Source organism: Anguilla rostrata, chromosome 3 (genome assembly GCF_018555375.3).
Source record: "Anguilla rostrata isolate EN2019 chromosome 3, ASM1855537v3, whole genome shotgun sequence".
In the NCBI taxonomy this organism is placed as follows: domain Eukaryota; kingdom Metazoa; phylum Chordata; class Actinopteri; order Anguilliformes; family Anguillidae; genus Anguilla; species Anguilla rostrata.
In genome coordinates this window covers 24,694,393-24,708,739 of record NC_057935.1, presented here as the reverse complement: position 1 = coordinate 24,708,739, position 14,347 = coordinate 24,694,393, and the positions used below count along the sequence as shown (strand labels likewise).

At 46.5% G+C, this 14,347-nt stretch overlaps 1 protein-coding gene across 13 annotated transcripts in view; it reads right to left on the bottom strand.

The window, feature by feature from the left end:
- Positions 1–14,347, bottom strand: part of LOC135250543 (probable ubiquitin carboxyl-terminal hydrolase FAF-X) — a 73,078-nt gene that overhangs the window by 27,687 nt on the left and 31,044 nt on the right. For 9 of the 13 annotated variants that reach the window (XM_064326920.1, XM_064326921.1, XM_064326910.1 and 6 more), the window contains exons 10-24: positions 13,915–14,067; positions 13,327–13,431; positions 12,684–12,890; positions 11,704–11,840; positions 10,192–10,230; positions 9,114–9,247; positions 8,144–8,234; positions 7,457–7,799; positions 5,912–6,007; positions 4,761–4,972; positions 3,730–3,970; positions 3,176–3,325; positions 2,118–2,238; positions 1,456–1,586; positions 454–732 (exon numbers count right to left, since the gene is read on the bottom strand). In XM_064326920.1, the coding sequence (XP_064182990.1) occupies positions 454–732; positions 1,456–1,586; positions 2,118–2,238; positions 3,176–3,325; positions 3,730–3,970; positions 4,761–4,972; positions 5,912–6,007; positions 7,457–7,799; positions 8,144–8,234; positions 9,114–9,247; positions 10,192–10,230; positions 11,704–11,840; positions 12,684–12,890; positions 13,327–13,431; positions 13,915–14,067 (2,439 nt within the window). The remainder of the gene's footprint in view (positions 1–453; positions 733–1,455; positions 1,587–2,117; positions 2,239–3,175; positions 3,326–3,729; positions 3,971–4,760; positions 4,973–5,911; positions 6,008–7,456; positions 7,800–8,143; positions 8,235–9,113; positions 9,248–10,191; positions 10,231–11,703; positions 11,841–12,683; positions 12,891–13,326; positions 13,432–13,914; positions 14,068–14,347) is intronic. The other 4 variants (XM_064326915.1, XM_064326916.1, XM_064326922.1 and 1 more) reach the window with 1 other exon arrangement.

The window sequence follows — 14,347 nt, the reverse complement described above, 5'->3', positions numbered from 1 at the left end:
TGACATGTACCAAGAAGCCGTTAAAATTCCTAAAATGTTACATAGGGGTACGCTTATTGCGTCCTTCCGCATAACGGTCCCCTTTCCCCTTAACTACCTGTGACAACACTGTTGTTGCACTGCCTATTAGCGAGTGTTGTCGTGGCCGAATTGGGCACATCTAATTAGATTACAATGTGCCGTGCCAATTAAAGCCACCGTTGAGTCATACTGACTCAGATCTGTAACAGGGCAGAGCTAGACTATCTCAGGGCTGAGAACTGTGTAACCTAGCACAGTGGATCTGCTTTAGGGGCACATGTAGGGGTGCTATATATATATATATATATATATATATATATATATATATATATATATATATTATAGATGTCATGTAAAATCTATGCATAATTCAGGTCTAGCCTACGGAGCACGTTCTGCGGAGCAGGGGGACGTTTCCGGGGCGACGCTCACCGGCGACACGGGGGTGGTCCCCTCCACCACGGGCTGGCAGGCCTCGGCCACCGCCTTGACGTGGCCGAAGCCCACCGCCGTCAGCAGCAGCTTGGCTATCTTCAGGGCGTTCAGGTAGGCGCCCCGCCGGGTCTCCATGTCGGCGTTGGGCAGGAAGTTGTTCCTGGTGAGCATGCTCAGGACGAGCGGCAGGCCGCCGCTTTTTAAGAAGTTGTACTGGAAGTCGCTGGCTTCCTCTCCCAGCGTGCCGCTGGCCGGCATGAGCAAAGAGTACACCACCTGCAGTGGGGGGGGGGGGGGGGGGGAAAGAGGGGTCAGAGGTCACCACAGGGTTTAATGCCAGCACTGTTCACATTCAGTAATATGGTGGATGCTCTTATCCAGAGACACTCAAGTCCATGCAACTGTATCTATATTGGAATCCAAGGGCTGACAACACAGAAATATTTTTCTATATTTTCTTGTTCTATACAAATCGGTTAGACATTCCAAATCAGGGTGGGAATTGGATATATACAGCCCCACTTTTAGCATCAAATTTATTTTAAAAATAAAAAATAAAAAAATTGGTCATGCAAATAAAAAAATGACAGAACTCAAGCAGGAGCCATTATAAAAACCAGGGGTTTGCAACAAGGGAAGATCCACTTCGGGATTTCACGCCAGCTCTTTTTTCTTAATTATTTAACTCACCCAATCATTTGCTTGATCTGACATTTTCATTATAGAATCCTGGGCAACATGCGAAGACAGCACTGCAATGTTTTACTGCAGTCGGATATCGGGGTGAGCAGAAGCCAGCGTACACGCTAGCCCTCCGGGAACTGAGCTCAAGCACCCCATAAACCAAAAAAAAAACACAACTTTGCAACTTTAAGGGCCACTGTAGATGCAAGAGACAGCTTGAGGACATAGCGCATTTAATAGCCAATTGATTTTAAGGCAATATCCCTTAAAATGGCAATGGGGGGACTGTGCGAGGGGGGGTCACGTGACACGAACCTCGGTCAGGTAGAGCACTTGCGAGGGCGACGGCCCGAAGAATCGCGAGTCCAGCGTGGGGCTGAGGCTGTTCTCGCCGAGCTTGGCGTGGTCCAGGCAGGTGGCACGCAGGTTTTCTACAGTAGTGTTATCTGGAGAGGAGGAAAAGGAAAGAGAAAAGCTCCCGTTTATGAGGAGGATGACGACCGTTTACAAAAGAGCCAAGCATTCACGGGGGTTTTTCAACACAGGGAACGAGGGTGCATCACCCTCAAACTCTGCCCCTGCACCCTCGTACTCCTCTAATGGAAATACATACAATAAGCAATGACATCAGGCAGAATTATTTTTACAGATACAGAATAGGTTAAAAAAGTGTAACTAGTATGTTCTTGTGATTAGCTCAGCTATTTGCACTTTATTTTCAGGTTTAATCTACCATTTTAAATCAAGGTAGGATCAATTATCGCTTCAGCAGAATTCGGTTATAAATGTATAAAATGGCCTCTGTTTAAACTCACATTAAACTTCCCCGGAAAAAACCCCCACAGGGTTTTTTTTAGTTGGAAATTGATCACATTCACCGGAGCCAAAAGTCCCCCAACATGCAGGAATTAAAGGACTTGCTGAGCACAGCAGGATTTGAGAAAACCCTGCGAGAGTGGCAGGCAGAGATCACGTACCGGGGGGCATGAGCTTCATGAGAATTCGGGCTCCGTCTCTGAGGAGGGGCATGTTGAGGTTGCAGCCCAGATCGGCTACTTGCCACAGGAAGGAGATGTAGCGGAGATGCAGGGACATGATCTAGCAAACAGAAGGGTCAGGGTTTAGGTGCATACAGACATGTCATTAGGCTACTGCATAATGTGCATGATCTATTGCCAGCCATTAAAGGGAACTTAAAAACTAAAAAATATGAACTAAAAATGCAAGGTATGGTAAATTGGTTCTCTCTTTTAAAAGTGCTTGCTTTTTTGCCATTTGAAAAATGTTTGTTCCTTTGTTTGCAAACCCAATGTGCAATGCACTACAGGATTGCTGGCTCACTGGCTCCGGGTTCCCTTTCTGAAGGGGTACTGACAGTTCTTGGCAGATCCAAAAACACACAATCTCTTTCTCTCAATCATACAATGCCCAAATCATGACAGGAACCAATGTTAACCTGAATTGCTTCAGTAAAACATCCAGATGCATAAATGGACTATATGAAATTAACAAATATATAAATAAATAAGTAAATAAATAAATAAATCTGCATAAGCAGCCTGGATAAAAGCATCTGCAAAAAGTCAAATCTATTATTTAGTTATTAATTCACAGAGGTTACATTTCCACCAGCATTGCCTGAGGTAAAGCCAAACTGTCATGATTGTTTTGCCTTAGTCTATAGATCAGGTGAAGAAAGCATTTTTTTTACTTTCTAAGAGCCATATTAAAACTGTTATTATGAGTAGTTTTTTTTTTTTTTGCTGTGCAGAACAACTGTTCTTAAACGTTTCCATGAATAAGATTCTCCTGCTGGAATGAAAACATTACCGTTTAAATTTCCACATCTGTGTTTCTACATTAAATCACTTTGAACCGCAATGTGCAAAAGCTGCTACCTGGATAAAGTTATTACATCATGCATCGAAGGAAACTTTAGTTTAACAGGACATGCGGCCAAGTTAACATTTCTCACTGATTGGTTTAGATGGACTGTAGCGCTACTGCCAAACACAAAAGCAAACAGGCCCCTTACCACCCCGGGAAGACAGCTCTCCACTTCAGGATTGGGTCCGTCGCTGTAATGGGTCCCGTGGTTGCCAGGGGAACCGGTGGACGAATCGGAGGAGCTGTCAGGGCTTGAAGGCATATTGGAACTGACCTGGGTGAGCTTGGCTGTGATTAACTGAGAGAAGACACGGTGGAGCAATCAGTATTACCATATGAACATCCAGAAAACACAATGCGCTAGCTCTGTGGACTGCAGATAAACATGCACTTTAATCTAACCTCCAAGTTATGAATGGTAATAAGCGATTAGGAACAAATAATCTCCACGGCCTGAATCAATAGAGCTAGTTTGCAGCTATCGTAAAGCTAAGCTTCTAAAATAAAGGTGTGCAAGAATTACTTAGCAAGTGTTCAGCTGTGTATAGAAAATATTGATGTCCATTTGTATTCAGGATGGGCTGTGGTTTTGGAACAAGTTGTACTATTTCTTGTTGTTAATGGAAAAAATAATTACTGTTCAAAAAAAAAAAAAAAAGAACAAAGAATGATCCGTGACCCTCTTCAGGCTAAAGCGCTTACGGTCTTGTCCTTTAGGTTGAGCTGTCCAATCAGCTTCCTGTCGTCGGCGGGGTCGACGATCTCTCCACCAATGAAGAGCTCGATTTTGGTGTGGGTGCTGTTGGCCTTTATCCGGGTCAGGATGCAGCGGCGGACGGAGCCGATCGTGTCGTTGGTGTGGGACCAGATGTCCAGGTCGTCCACCTGCCGGCCTTGGTTGGGGAAGCGCACCACCAGGGTGATGTGTTTGCCGCGAAACGCCCTGCAAAAAAGGAGAGAAAATATACACTGTTAGATTCCAAGGTCAAATGTAGCCACATTCCAAAAAGAACAGGATGTCTTCTTTTCGTTTTTATGAGACTATCTAATGGAATAAATTAGGTCTCTATAAAGTACTAATTTCAGGTTTCTTATCTCACCAGCACAGTTATGCACATTTTAATACTTAAAAGGGGGAACTTCACCCAAATTCAATACTGTTATATTTCATTGATCCTGGCACAGCTGGAAGGCTTTAAAAAATAATGAAGAATTTTGCGATGCTCTACGCTGTGATTGCTTATATGTGTGTGTCCTGCATCAGGAATACAGCTCTCTGACTCAGGTAATCATCACTAAGACCTCGAGAATGGGTGCGGCACCCCCCGTGCCACGAAACATGACACCTGGGAAAACATTTCCAGGACAGGAGACATAAATATACAGCATTGGTCAACGCTGTCAATGGCAAGGGGGACAGAGCAGTTTACCATCAAATATTGATTTTTGGGCAGAGTCGCCCTTCAAAAATATTAAGTGCAAATCAATACATTTTTGTTAGGACGCCCATGTGGGAACTTCAGCATGGGAACCGCAGGCGCGAGGAATGCTAGCACAAGGAATGCTAGTGCGAGGAACGTTAGCGTGAGGAATGCTAGTGCGTGGAACGCTAGCGAGAGGAACGCTAGTGCGAGGAGCGCTAGCGTGAGGTACGCTAGTGCGAGGAGCGCTAGTGCGAGAAACGCTTGGGCGCGGAATGCTAGCACGAGGAACGCTAGCGCGAGGGCCGTTACCGTGACATGGGCAGGATGGTCCTCTCCTCGTGGTAGTCGCTATCGCACTCGTTGATGTACTCCCTCAGGACGGTGAGGACGCGCACCATGCGGATGGCCTCCTGCCTGGCGCAGTTGATGCTGTCTTTGTCCCCGTCGAGCACGCACAGGGTGTCGTAGGACGCTTTCAGCCGGTCGAAGCAGGACTGGATGAAGTCTTCGTGGATCTCTACCTGCGGGTCCGCCCAGATCAGAGTAAAAGACTGAAAACGGCACTTCTTTGTACAGATTCTTCTGTTCAAACGCAAAACGTGCACCGATACACAGGACCGTCTAGGATTAGGATGTTTCTTTAGGATCTGGGCCCAGTTTAACAAAGCAGGATTAGTGTGTTAGCTGGATAACTGCACTGAGTAAAACCCCGAATCCTCCTAAATCTGGAACAAGGACTGAAGTAAAAAGAGCTGTTCCGGGTTTTACTCAGTGCAGCTATCCAGCTAACTCAGTAATCCTGCTACGTGAAATACCCCTTTGGTCCATTTTTACATGTGTGCCTCAACATTAGGTTACTGCTTAATGCGCATGGCGTATACATCAAAGTGGTGTCATTAAGATGAACAACAGACAAGGGGCACGTATCAAAAATACTATACAATTCTGTCTTCCTGAAATCTAACAAATCCCAATGTGGTTGCAACACTAATAAGCTAAAGCTACAGCATTATTATAGACATCACAGAACATTCTCAACGACATGCAAAAATGCGGCAGGCTTTCCGATTTCAGCTGTAGGCTGGCGACAGATCTGGCTGCCCAAAGGGTTTCTGCCACATTAATGCTTCTCTTCCATGAGACGGCTCTTTGTGTTCCTGCCTTCCAGGGCTCAGGCAGCTGGCCCACATGCCTACGGGCCGAAATACATCACACGACATCCAACGTCTGCAAGAGCCTGCTGTTCCAGAACAGAGGTGAGCTATTCTCCAACACGGGGAGTTTGAACAATGATATAATCGCATAGCTGTACAGAGAGGCCTGCATTCCACTTCCATGAATTGAAGGAGGGAACACTGCTTCCTGTGACACTCTGCCCCGTACGGCCAATCGCGCGCCGATAAGAGATGCTAAAGCTGGTTTGGTGGCAGTGTTTTGGCTTCCAGGGAAACTTGGCTCACCTGATTGACTTGTAGTTTTGGTCCGAGGTTCGTGTAAATCTCCTTCAGCAAGTCTATGGCTCGACTGGCGATGTCATCGCTTCCTTGAATCACGACCTGTTATTGAGCCAAAAAAAAAAAAAAAACCCACAGTAAACAGGAGTAAACAAGCAGCTGAATCCAGTCTTGTGACACTTTAAACCGTTTGTCTGCAGTCCGAATTCCCTTCGGGAGAAACGGCGCACTCACTTCTTGGTAAGTGCGTGTGGGTGGACGTAGCTGCAGGGAAGTGTAAACGGGCATGTGGAAGGCGGGTAGTGCTCTGGGAGCAGCTTCTCACGTTCAAACAAACATTTTCAATGAGTCAATATGGGTGCTGTGGAAACGTTTCCAAAGAAACCCATTTCGCCGTCCTCTAAATCGCTGTGTCGCACTGGCTATAAACATCCCTTCATCGCATTAGAAATGTAGACCCATATTATGCATTCCACAATCGGCATTTCAATTCCTTTTCCTTGCATAACAAGTGTGCCTACTGTTGGATTAAAACACAAATGTAGGGCACGAACAGAAAAATGTTTTCATTAAATGGGTCATAGCCCTTTGCATTTTAAATCCGATGGTAATGAGACCTTATTAAAAAGACAATTCAAATGCATGCCATGTATACAGAGAGGTTAATTGAAAGGCTTTCAACTGCTGGCATTTTCCAGATGAAGATGTTGGCAAAAGTTCCTCATCTCTTTCCTACTAATATCATAACAGATTAAGTCAAGCTTCAACTTTGGCTGGCAGAATGCACACAGCTTGGTTCATTAGACGCCTGGGCCTGTAGTGTCTCAGGGTAGGGCAGCTGACCCAGGATCAGGTTTCCCCTGTCCATATACCATCCTTATCCTTTATGAGCTAAAAGGCAAAACTGATCCTAGATCAGCACTCCTACTTTGTGTCCACTATGCTCTGTGTGTCAATGGTGGCCCATTTCCCAATGAAGTCCACCCATTACAACCCAAGCCTGCGTGGCATGCAAGTATTAGTCCATTCAACAATTAACACGTTACTCTGACCAACTGGTTTCAAAACTTTGAGACCACTGTTTGAGCTGGGTTTTGTCTTTTCATCAATAGACAAAGTCGAAAACACGCATTTAAGTTTCACCCTGATGTTTTCCCTCAGCTTATTTTAACAAAAAAGCATTTCTGGTCCATTTCAATTTACTCATTAGAATCTTAATTTCCCCTAAGTGGTTTACTTTGAGCAAGTTGGTGTCCACACTTTTAGCAGTCAGGACCTTGCCGACTTCACCCGCCAGTAATTTAATAAAGGTAACCTCTTTCTAAAGGGGTCATTTACCACAAAGCGCATTTGAGGAAATTTAATTGTCGGTCGTTCCGACTACTGCAGAGCCACAACAAAACCCAGCAGCCTGCAGCTCTCCAGGACCCGGACCAGACCCGGACCAGACCCGGACCAGACCCGGACCAGACCCGACGACCGGACCAGACGGACCGAACGCTCCGGTGGTAGGACAAGGTCGTTCCGGCGCAGCGTTTCGGGGGGGCCTACCCTCCAGAGGTAATCCAGCCCTATCAGCTCCAGGTCGTCCATCATGTAGGCCCTGCGCTTGGCCACCAGCTTGCCCTCCCGGCAGTTGACGGCTTTGAAGAAGCGCTCGAAGCACTTCATGCCGTTCTCCGTCAGCAGGGACGGGTCCAGCTGCAGGACGTTGTTCTCGAAGAAGTCCTTGTTGATGTCGGGGTCCAGGTCGGGCTCGTCGCCCATCAGCTTGGAGTACCACTTGAAGCAGGCCTCCCGGTCGCACAGGAACACGGCGTTCTCCGCCAGGCACTTCCAGATCTGCTTGGCCTGGGGCGCGCACAGCCACAGCTGCCCGTCCTTCAGGAGGAACCTGCAGCAGCACACCGCACAACAGTGCACGCGCGCGTACACACGCACATGCACACGCAGACACAGACACAGACACAAACACGGACACACAAACACATGGAGACACACACACACCCTCGTGAAAGGTATGTTTCAGAAAGGTACGTTTCGCACACAGGCTCCATGACAAGCACTATATCCAACGAACTGCATATTAAACCTGAGAGCAGAATGGATGCTGCAACACAAACTCAGGTAAACACACACACGCACACATGCACGCACGCAACTTCAGGGAAGCTGAACTATCTAATCGCAGTTTTAACCCCGAGCGAAGCCTCGTTCGTATCGTAGCTCTCGCCTCACCTCAGGAAGTTGAGCCTCTCCTGGACCTCCTGCACGTGGCTGTAGCGACTGCCAATCCGGACGGTCTGCGGATCGAATTCCGCCTGCTCCGCTGGGGGCAAAAAACCGGAACATTCCTTTACTTCACCAGGACTTGAGGTTTGAATCAACATTTTATCAAAGAGGTTTTATCAACCTTGTGGTAGTAATGGGAGAGTGATGTTTCCATGCAACCAAAACTGGGTGAAGCTACACTGCATAAATACACCACTGGTGACACATTAGCTTAAACCACTGTGTGGTTGCAGTGGAGAGCCAGGCCTTGTGATTTGTCATGAATAACAGCTCAACCCTCTATGGGTTCTTGAAACCGCAATCACCACTTAACAGTAACCAATCTTGAATTTAAGACACAGGTCTGCCTGCTACCAACCAGGACCTTCAAAAAGAACGGTGGCCAAATGCCTCCATATTAAGCTTCAATCTGATATAATCAAGAAGTACAGTAAATACAAGAAAGTAAGGAATGCATATACAAGTTCAATGAGGTGCTGCTAATGACGCATGTTCAAAACAAAAGCATTTGGTGATGACTGACAGGTGAAATGTCTTGATGAAGACACACAGCGTCAGGGCTGCCCAACCCTGTTCTTGGAGATCACACCAACCTCAACAAAGGCACACCGCATTCAGCAGCTAGAGATCTTGCTGCGTTGCCAATTAGTAGAATGAAGTGTGCCAAATAAGGGCTGAAATGAGAACCTACAGGATGCTAGATCTCCAGGAAAAGGGTTGGGCAGCCCTGGGTAATGCTGAAAGGTCATCAAAATATAAAGCACGCTTGGACTAGTGTGTGACTTTCTTTTGTTTGAATCAACTTGAAAGCAAAACTTCATTTTAAACAACATTAAATACCAAAAACTACATAAATAAATACATACATTAAACAAAAAAAATGAATGAAATTCACTGTGCTGGTGAGCTGACCGACCTTTGGAAAACTGCCTCATGCTCTCCATGTAGGCCGACAGGTTCTCGGCCACCAGGGTGACGAGCGCGTGGTTGTGCTGCAGCTGGTTAATCAGGTCGTGGCGGTAGAAAACGTGCGGGCTCCGCTGCGTCTGGCTGCGGGGGGGGGGAGCAGAGACGCCGTGAGCCTCTCGGTCCGCCTGGAGCGCGGTACGCGCGTCGCCGCCGGGGATCTCAAACCCGCCAGGCCTGGAGGGCCGCGGCGCCGGCTGAGCCTACGGGGGTTTCCTTTTCGAACGGCGGCCGAATTAAGACCTCGGAACCGGGTGTGCGGCCCCCCGGCGGCAAACCGAGCGCTCGAGGGCCAACACGCAGCCAAGGAGCCCTCCGGGGCCGCCGCGGTTTGAGATCCCCGCGGTGTCGCCACCTGCTCGGGAAAGGGGAAGCGGCGAATCTGGTAAGTAATTTGGTAAGGTCGGGAGTAATTGAAGCCATTGTTTCAGAGGCTGACTGCAACTGGCAAGTAATCCACACTGAGCTGAAATGCACCTTCATTTTGCAACAACTTTTTGATGCCAACAGACATGGCTGTTTTCATAGATCGCTCAAGCATATTTGTGCAAAAGCTACCAGTTCTCTGGCTGCAAGTATCAACGGGCAGTCTTTGTTTATTATACAAATCTGCATGTGTGTATCTATGTGTGTGTGTGTGCATGTGTGTATCTATGTGTGTGTGTGTGTGTGTGAGAGAAAGAGAAAGAGGGGGGGAGAGAGAGAATATACCCGCCTCCCTCATATCAGTTCCTGAGGGGGAAACAAAGTGGCACAGGTACAGAGGAATAACACCTATTCAAATGGATGTCAACCCTTTAGTTGTGTGGGAAAAGTTAGCAACCCCAAGAATGTAGTCCTGCCAGAACTGCCGGGACAAGAGAGGTCATCTGTGACTGGTGGAACTGGTGCACAGGAAACCAAGGAAATATGCGGAAGCTGTATTTTTAAAATGCCAGTGAACCAGCGTCAAATTTCAAAGCACAATTCAGTAAGATTTAGAGAATTTAAGTGGTGAAAAATACACCCCGGATTAACTGTCAACTTACCCCGCTAAGCTCTTTTCTATGTTTATGGGTATTTTCTTTCTGAAAAACAACAGGCATGTGTGCTACATTTTTTTTGCGTGGCTACATTTGCAAATACTTTGAATAGTCCTCAAATAAACCATATGGTTCTAGTAGACAAGGGCAAGGCATATCCTTTTAGGGACATTTGGTAAGGCCTTAAGCAGAAATAGTATTTTACGATTTTCAGCTGCACATTTACAAAATTGCTCCTGTTTTTGTAGACTGAAACAGAGCGCAAATGTTTTAAACAGGCCTGCCTGAGGAGACACAAAACATCAGCCCACTGCATCGAACCCAAAGTGTTCGCTGTGAAAATTTAACAAGGGTGGCTACACAAAACTATGCAATAAAAACTAAACTTTATCTACTTTTTCCAAACAAGGGAAACTTTCACTGGAAATTCAAATTTAATATGCTGTTCTTTACCTAATTTAGTAGGCATGCAAATTAAACATCGGTTTCACGGGGGAGAAATTTCCATTTCATTCAACCTGTTTGTCATGTCAGCAACTGTCCTTCCCATCTCAAATGAGTGACAAATGTCCACTTCATTTATAACCAGACACATAATAATTAAAATGAAACTTTTTTATAATGTAGCTGCTCTGAAAAATCTAAGATATATCAATTTTACTGAAGTTCTGGTATTTCAAAATATGCGCAGAAACTGAACTCAAATTGGTCCTTCAGCCGACATTCCACAAAATGCAATGAGAAGCAGTCCGTGCCTTACGTGTTAAAAATAAGTTAGAATTCTGCCATGACATATATAACCTATAACTAGTGCTTAGTTCAATCCATTTAATTGTATGTTTTTTAATACTAAAAATGTGCCAAGTAAACTTAAATTGCTTCGATCTGATGTGAAAGGAGTAGAATAAAAGCATTCGGGGAACGGTGTTAGAGCAAGCTGCCGTGGAATATGTTACAAAACCTTAGGGGAAAAGAAGTGAAACAATTACTGTAGCTTGTGTAGAATTGTTATTAGAACAAATTAAGAGCTTCTCAAAATGATTACCTACTGGAGTATTGGTAAGCAACATATTAAGTTTGAAATCCACTGTGAAGTTACCCTTTAATTAAAACCAGAGAGGGCCTTTTAATATTGCAGCCACTTGGCTGTGTAAATTAACAAAACATATTATGATGCAATCTATTGTCAAAACCCCTCAATCATGTATAGTGCCATGAAAGAAGTATTTGCCCCCTTCCTGAGTTCCTCTAGTACTACATTTGTGAAACTGAACGGTTTCAGATCTTTACACAAAACATATTATTACACAGAATTTTGTCTAGTGATCTGAAACTATTCAGTCTGACAAATATGCAATAATAGAGGAAATGTATTATCGCTGTACTATCGACATACCTGAGCCGCTCACCCACTGAATACAAAATGGACATTTTTGGGTAACTTTATGGGACGTTAAAGAGTTGACGCAGAAGATTGAAGAGGTTCTGAATCCACAGGCCGCCATACTGCTCGGTTACCTCAGATTCTGAGGAGCTTCTCCGAATAGGCTGCAGATCTCTCGGATTTGTTTCAGGGCGGGGATCACCCACTTATCGTTGGTTCGTAGCTCTTCGATGAAGCGGTCTATCCACTGGATCTTCTGTGTGTCCCGGTCCTGTGAGGGAACCCCACAAAGCATCCTTTTTAGTCCTAACTCAACACCCAGCTACCGGCAGATAAAACCACACGCAAGCACCTCACAGGTCAGGTGAACTCGGATTTTACATCATACTGGACTACCCAACACTGTGATAACGGCCCACAAAGCCCGGGTTCACTGAAAACTTGTATGCTAGGACGTGTAACCCCACAGCCAATGACAGCCAAGGTCACAATTAAGTATTGTTGAGCAGACATTATTTACAAATGAATTCAAATTACACATCAACCTTGTTAACATGCTAACACATTCCTTGTCTACACACGTCATACACGGACGGAGTGTAGCACAGTGGGTAAGGAACTGGGCTTGTAACCGAAAGGTCGCAGGTTCGATTCCCGGGTAGGACACTGCCGTTGTACCCTTGAGCAAGGTACTTAACCGAAATTGCTTCAGTATATATCCAGCTGTATAAATGGATACAATGTAAAATGCTATGTAAAAGTTGTGTAAGTCGCTCTGGATAAGAGCGTCTGCTAAATGCCTGTAATGTAATGTATATAAATATGATGATAACGTCAATAAAAAACAAAATATTTCACCACTCTGATTTCACAATATTCAACAGCCAAACGGCACCTAGAAGTATCCACCAATTACCAACAGCAGTGTTCAATTGGTCATTATGAAAACATTCTGTGATTGGTACAGCTCCTCTATTTTTGTCCAGTAAACTGACATCACTATACAGTCATCTCTGTTATATATTAAAGAATACAGTAAGTGATGGAATTCTTCTCCTTTTATTGACACGTTATCATCGTATTAAAGTCATCCCTGGCCCGTGCGCCGCGGTACCTGGGAGCAGCTGTAGTCCAGGATCTTGATGTGAGCGCTGAGGGCCTGGTCCATGATGTCGACGGGCACGTCGTCGCTGTGGGCCAGGTTCCACAGCAGGTTCAGCACCTTGTGGGCCATCACCCCGTCCTTGTCGTCCTCCGCCAGGCGGCGGATCAGCTCCAGCAGCTTCTCCCTCTGCTTTTTACTCGCGTTCGTCCAGCTCGCCTAGAAACCGCAGGCGAAAGGGCGCTCGTCACTTGGGACTGCTGACCTCGTCTCTCGAATATGGGGGGTGGGGGGTGGGCGGTTGAAGACCAAACCCTGTCGTGCCCAAAGGTTAAGGGACGGTGGCACGCAATATGTTAAGCTGGAGAAAAGTTTATACCCCTAAGCTGTGGTAGGGGGGAAGGGGCATTTGGTGTTTGGCGGGTTTGGTCGATGGGAAAAAGTATGAAGAAGAAGTGAAGTGAGAATTTCACTAAGAGGCCGTTTGTTCATCCCCACCAAGGGCAAAAGCAATCAGCCTCACTTCGGTGTCGGTCCCATTAGCTTCACTCGTTAGCGCTCTGCGTACGCGGCAGGTGGCAGGCGACTCATTAGCATGAGAGCCATGCGGACGGTGCGGCTAATTCCGCGCGCGCGGCTCCGAGGTCTCGCTCACCTTGAAGCAGTCGAAGAGGTGGTCGAGCTGCTCGGGCGAAAAATCCCACGCCAGCTTCGCCAGGAGGTCGTGCACGTTCTTGACGATGGCTTCGTGCTTGCCGGCCTACGGAAGGACGAACAACAGGAAAAAAAACTTCAAATGAGAAGCCGGGTGCAGCACAGGATAGTCGATTCCAATGAATAATAAAACAAATACCCAAACATACAACATTCAAATAGTGCAGCCGTCCTGAAAAGGAGGGGGAAAGAAAAAGAAAAAAAAGACAGTTTTGCTACTTTTCTATCTACTCTTCAGAATATCAAGCAGGCTTTCCACAAGAGACCGCGCCGCGCAGTTCTGATTAGCGCCGCGATTGAAGGTTAGCGTCCGCCGGGAATGGCAATTCGTCCTGCCCTCCCCCTCTGGAGGCGAATCGCGGGAGATTAAAAAATCAGCTCAGCGATACGAAGCCGCCGCCGCCGCCGTAACTCATCAAGGGCTTCGGCCTCCAGAGGACGCCGCGCGAGAGACGGAGGAAGGAGAGCGTGACGAGACTTGAGCGAGCCACTGGCGGGCGGGCGGGCTGGTGGGCGGCCGGGGTCTCACCTGCGCCGCCCAGATGTTGTCCAGGTCCTGGAGCGTCAGGGCCTTCTCCTTGATGACGAAGCGGAGGATCTTCTCCAGCTTCTCCACGTACTGCGGCTGGTGGAGGCTGTCCCTCAGCACGATGGACAGGATGTTGTTCTGCTGGATCCACTCCTGAGAGAGAGGGAGAGAGACAGAGAGAGCGAGAAAGAGGGAGAGAGAGAGAAACAAAATCAAGAAAGAGAAAGGCAGAGAGAGAGAGACAGAGAGAATTGTTCATGTTGTACTTCTACTGTTACTGTATACGACTTGTTTTGTATGTTTCCTGTATGTTTGCTAAGTCAATATGGACGATGTGCATTTCATGCCAGTAAAGAACAGTGAATTGAATTGATAGAGAGTATGAGTACTTAACCTAGTGGCGCACCTGATTACTAACTTGCAACTCAACAAG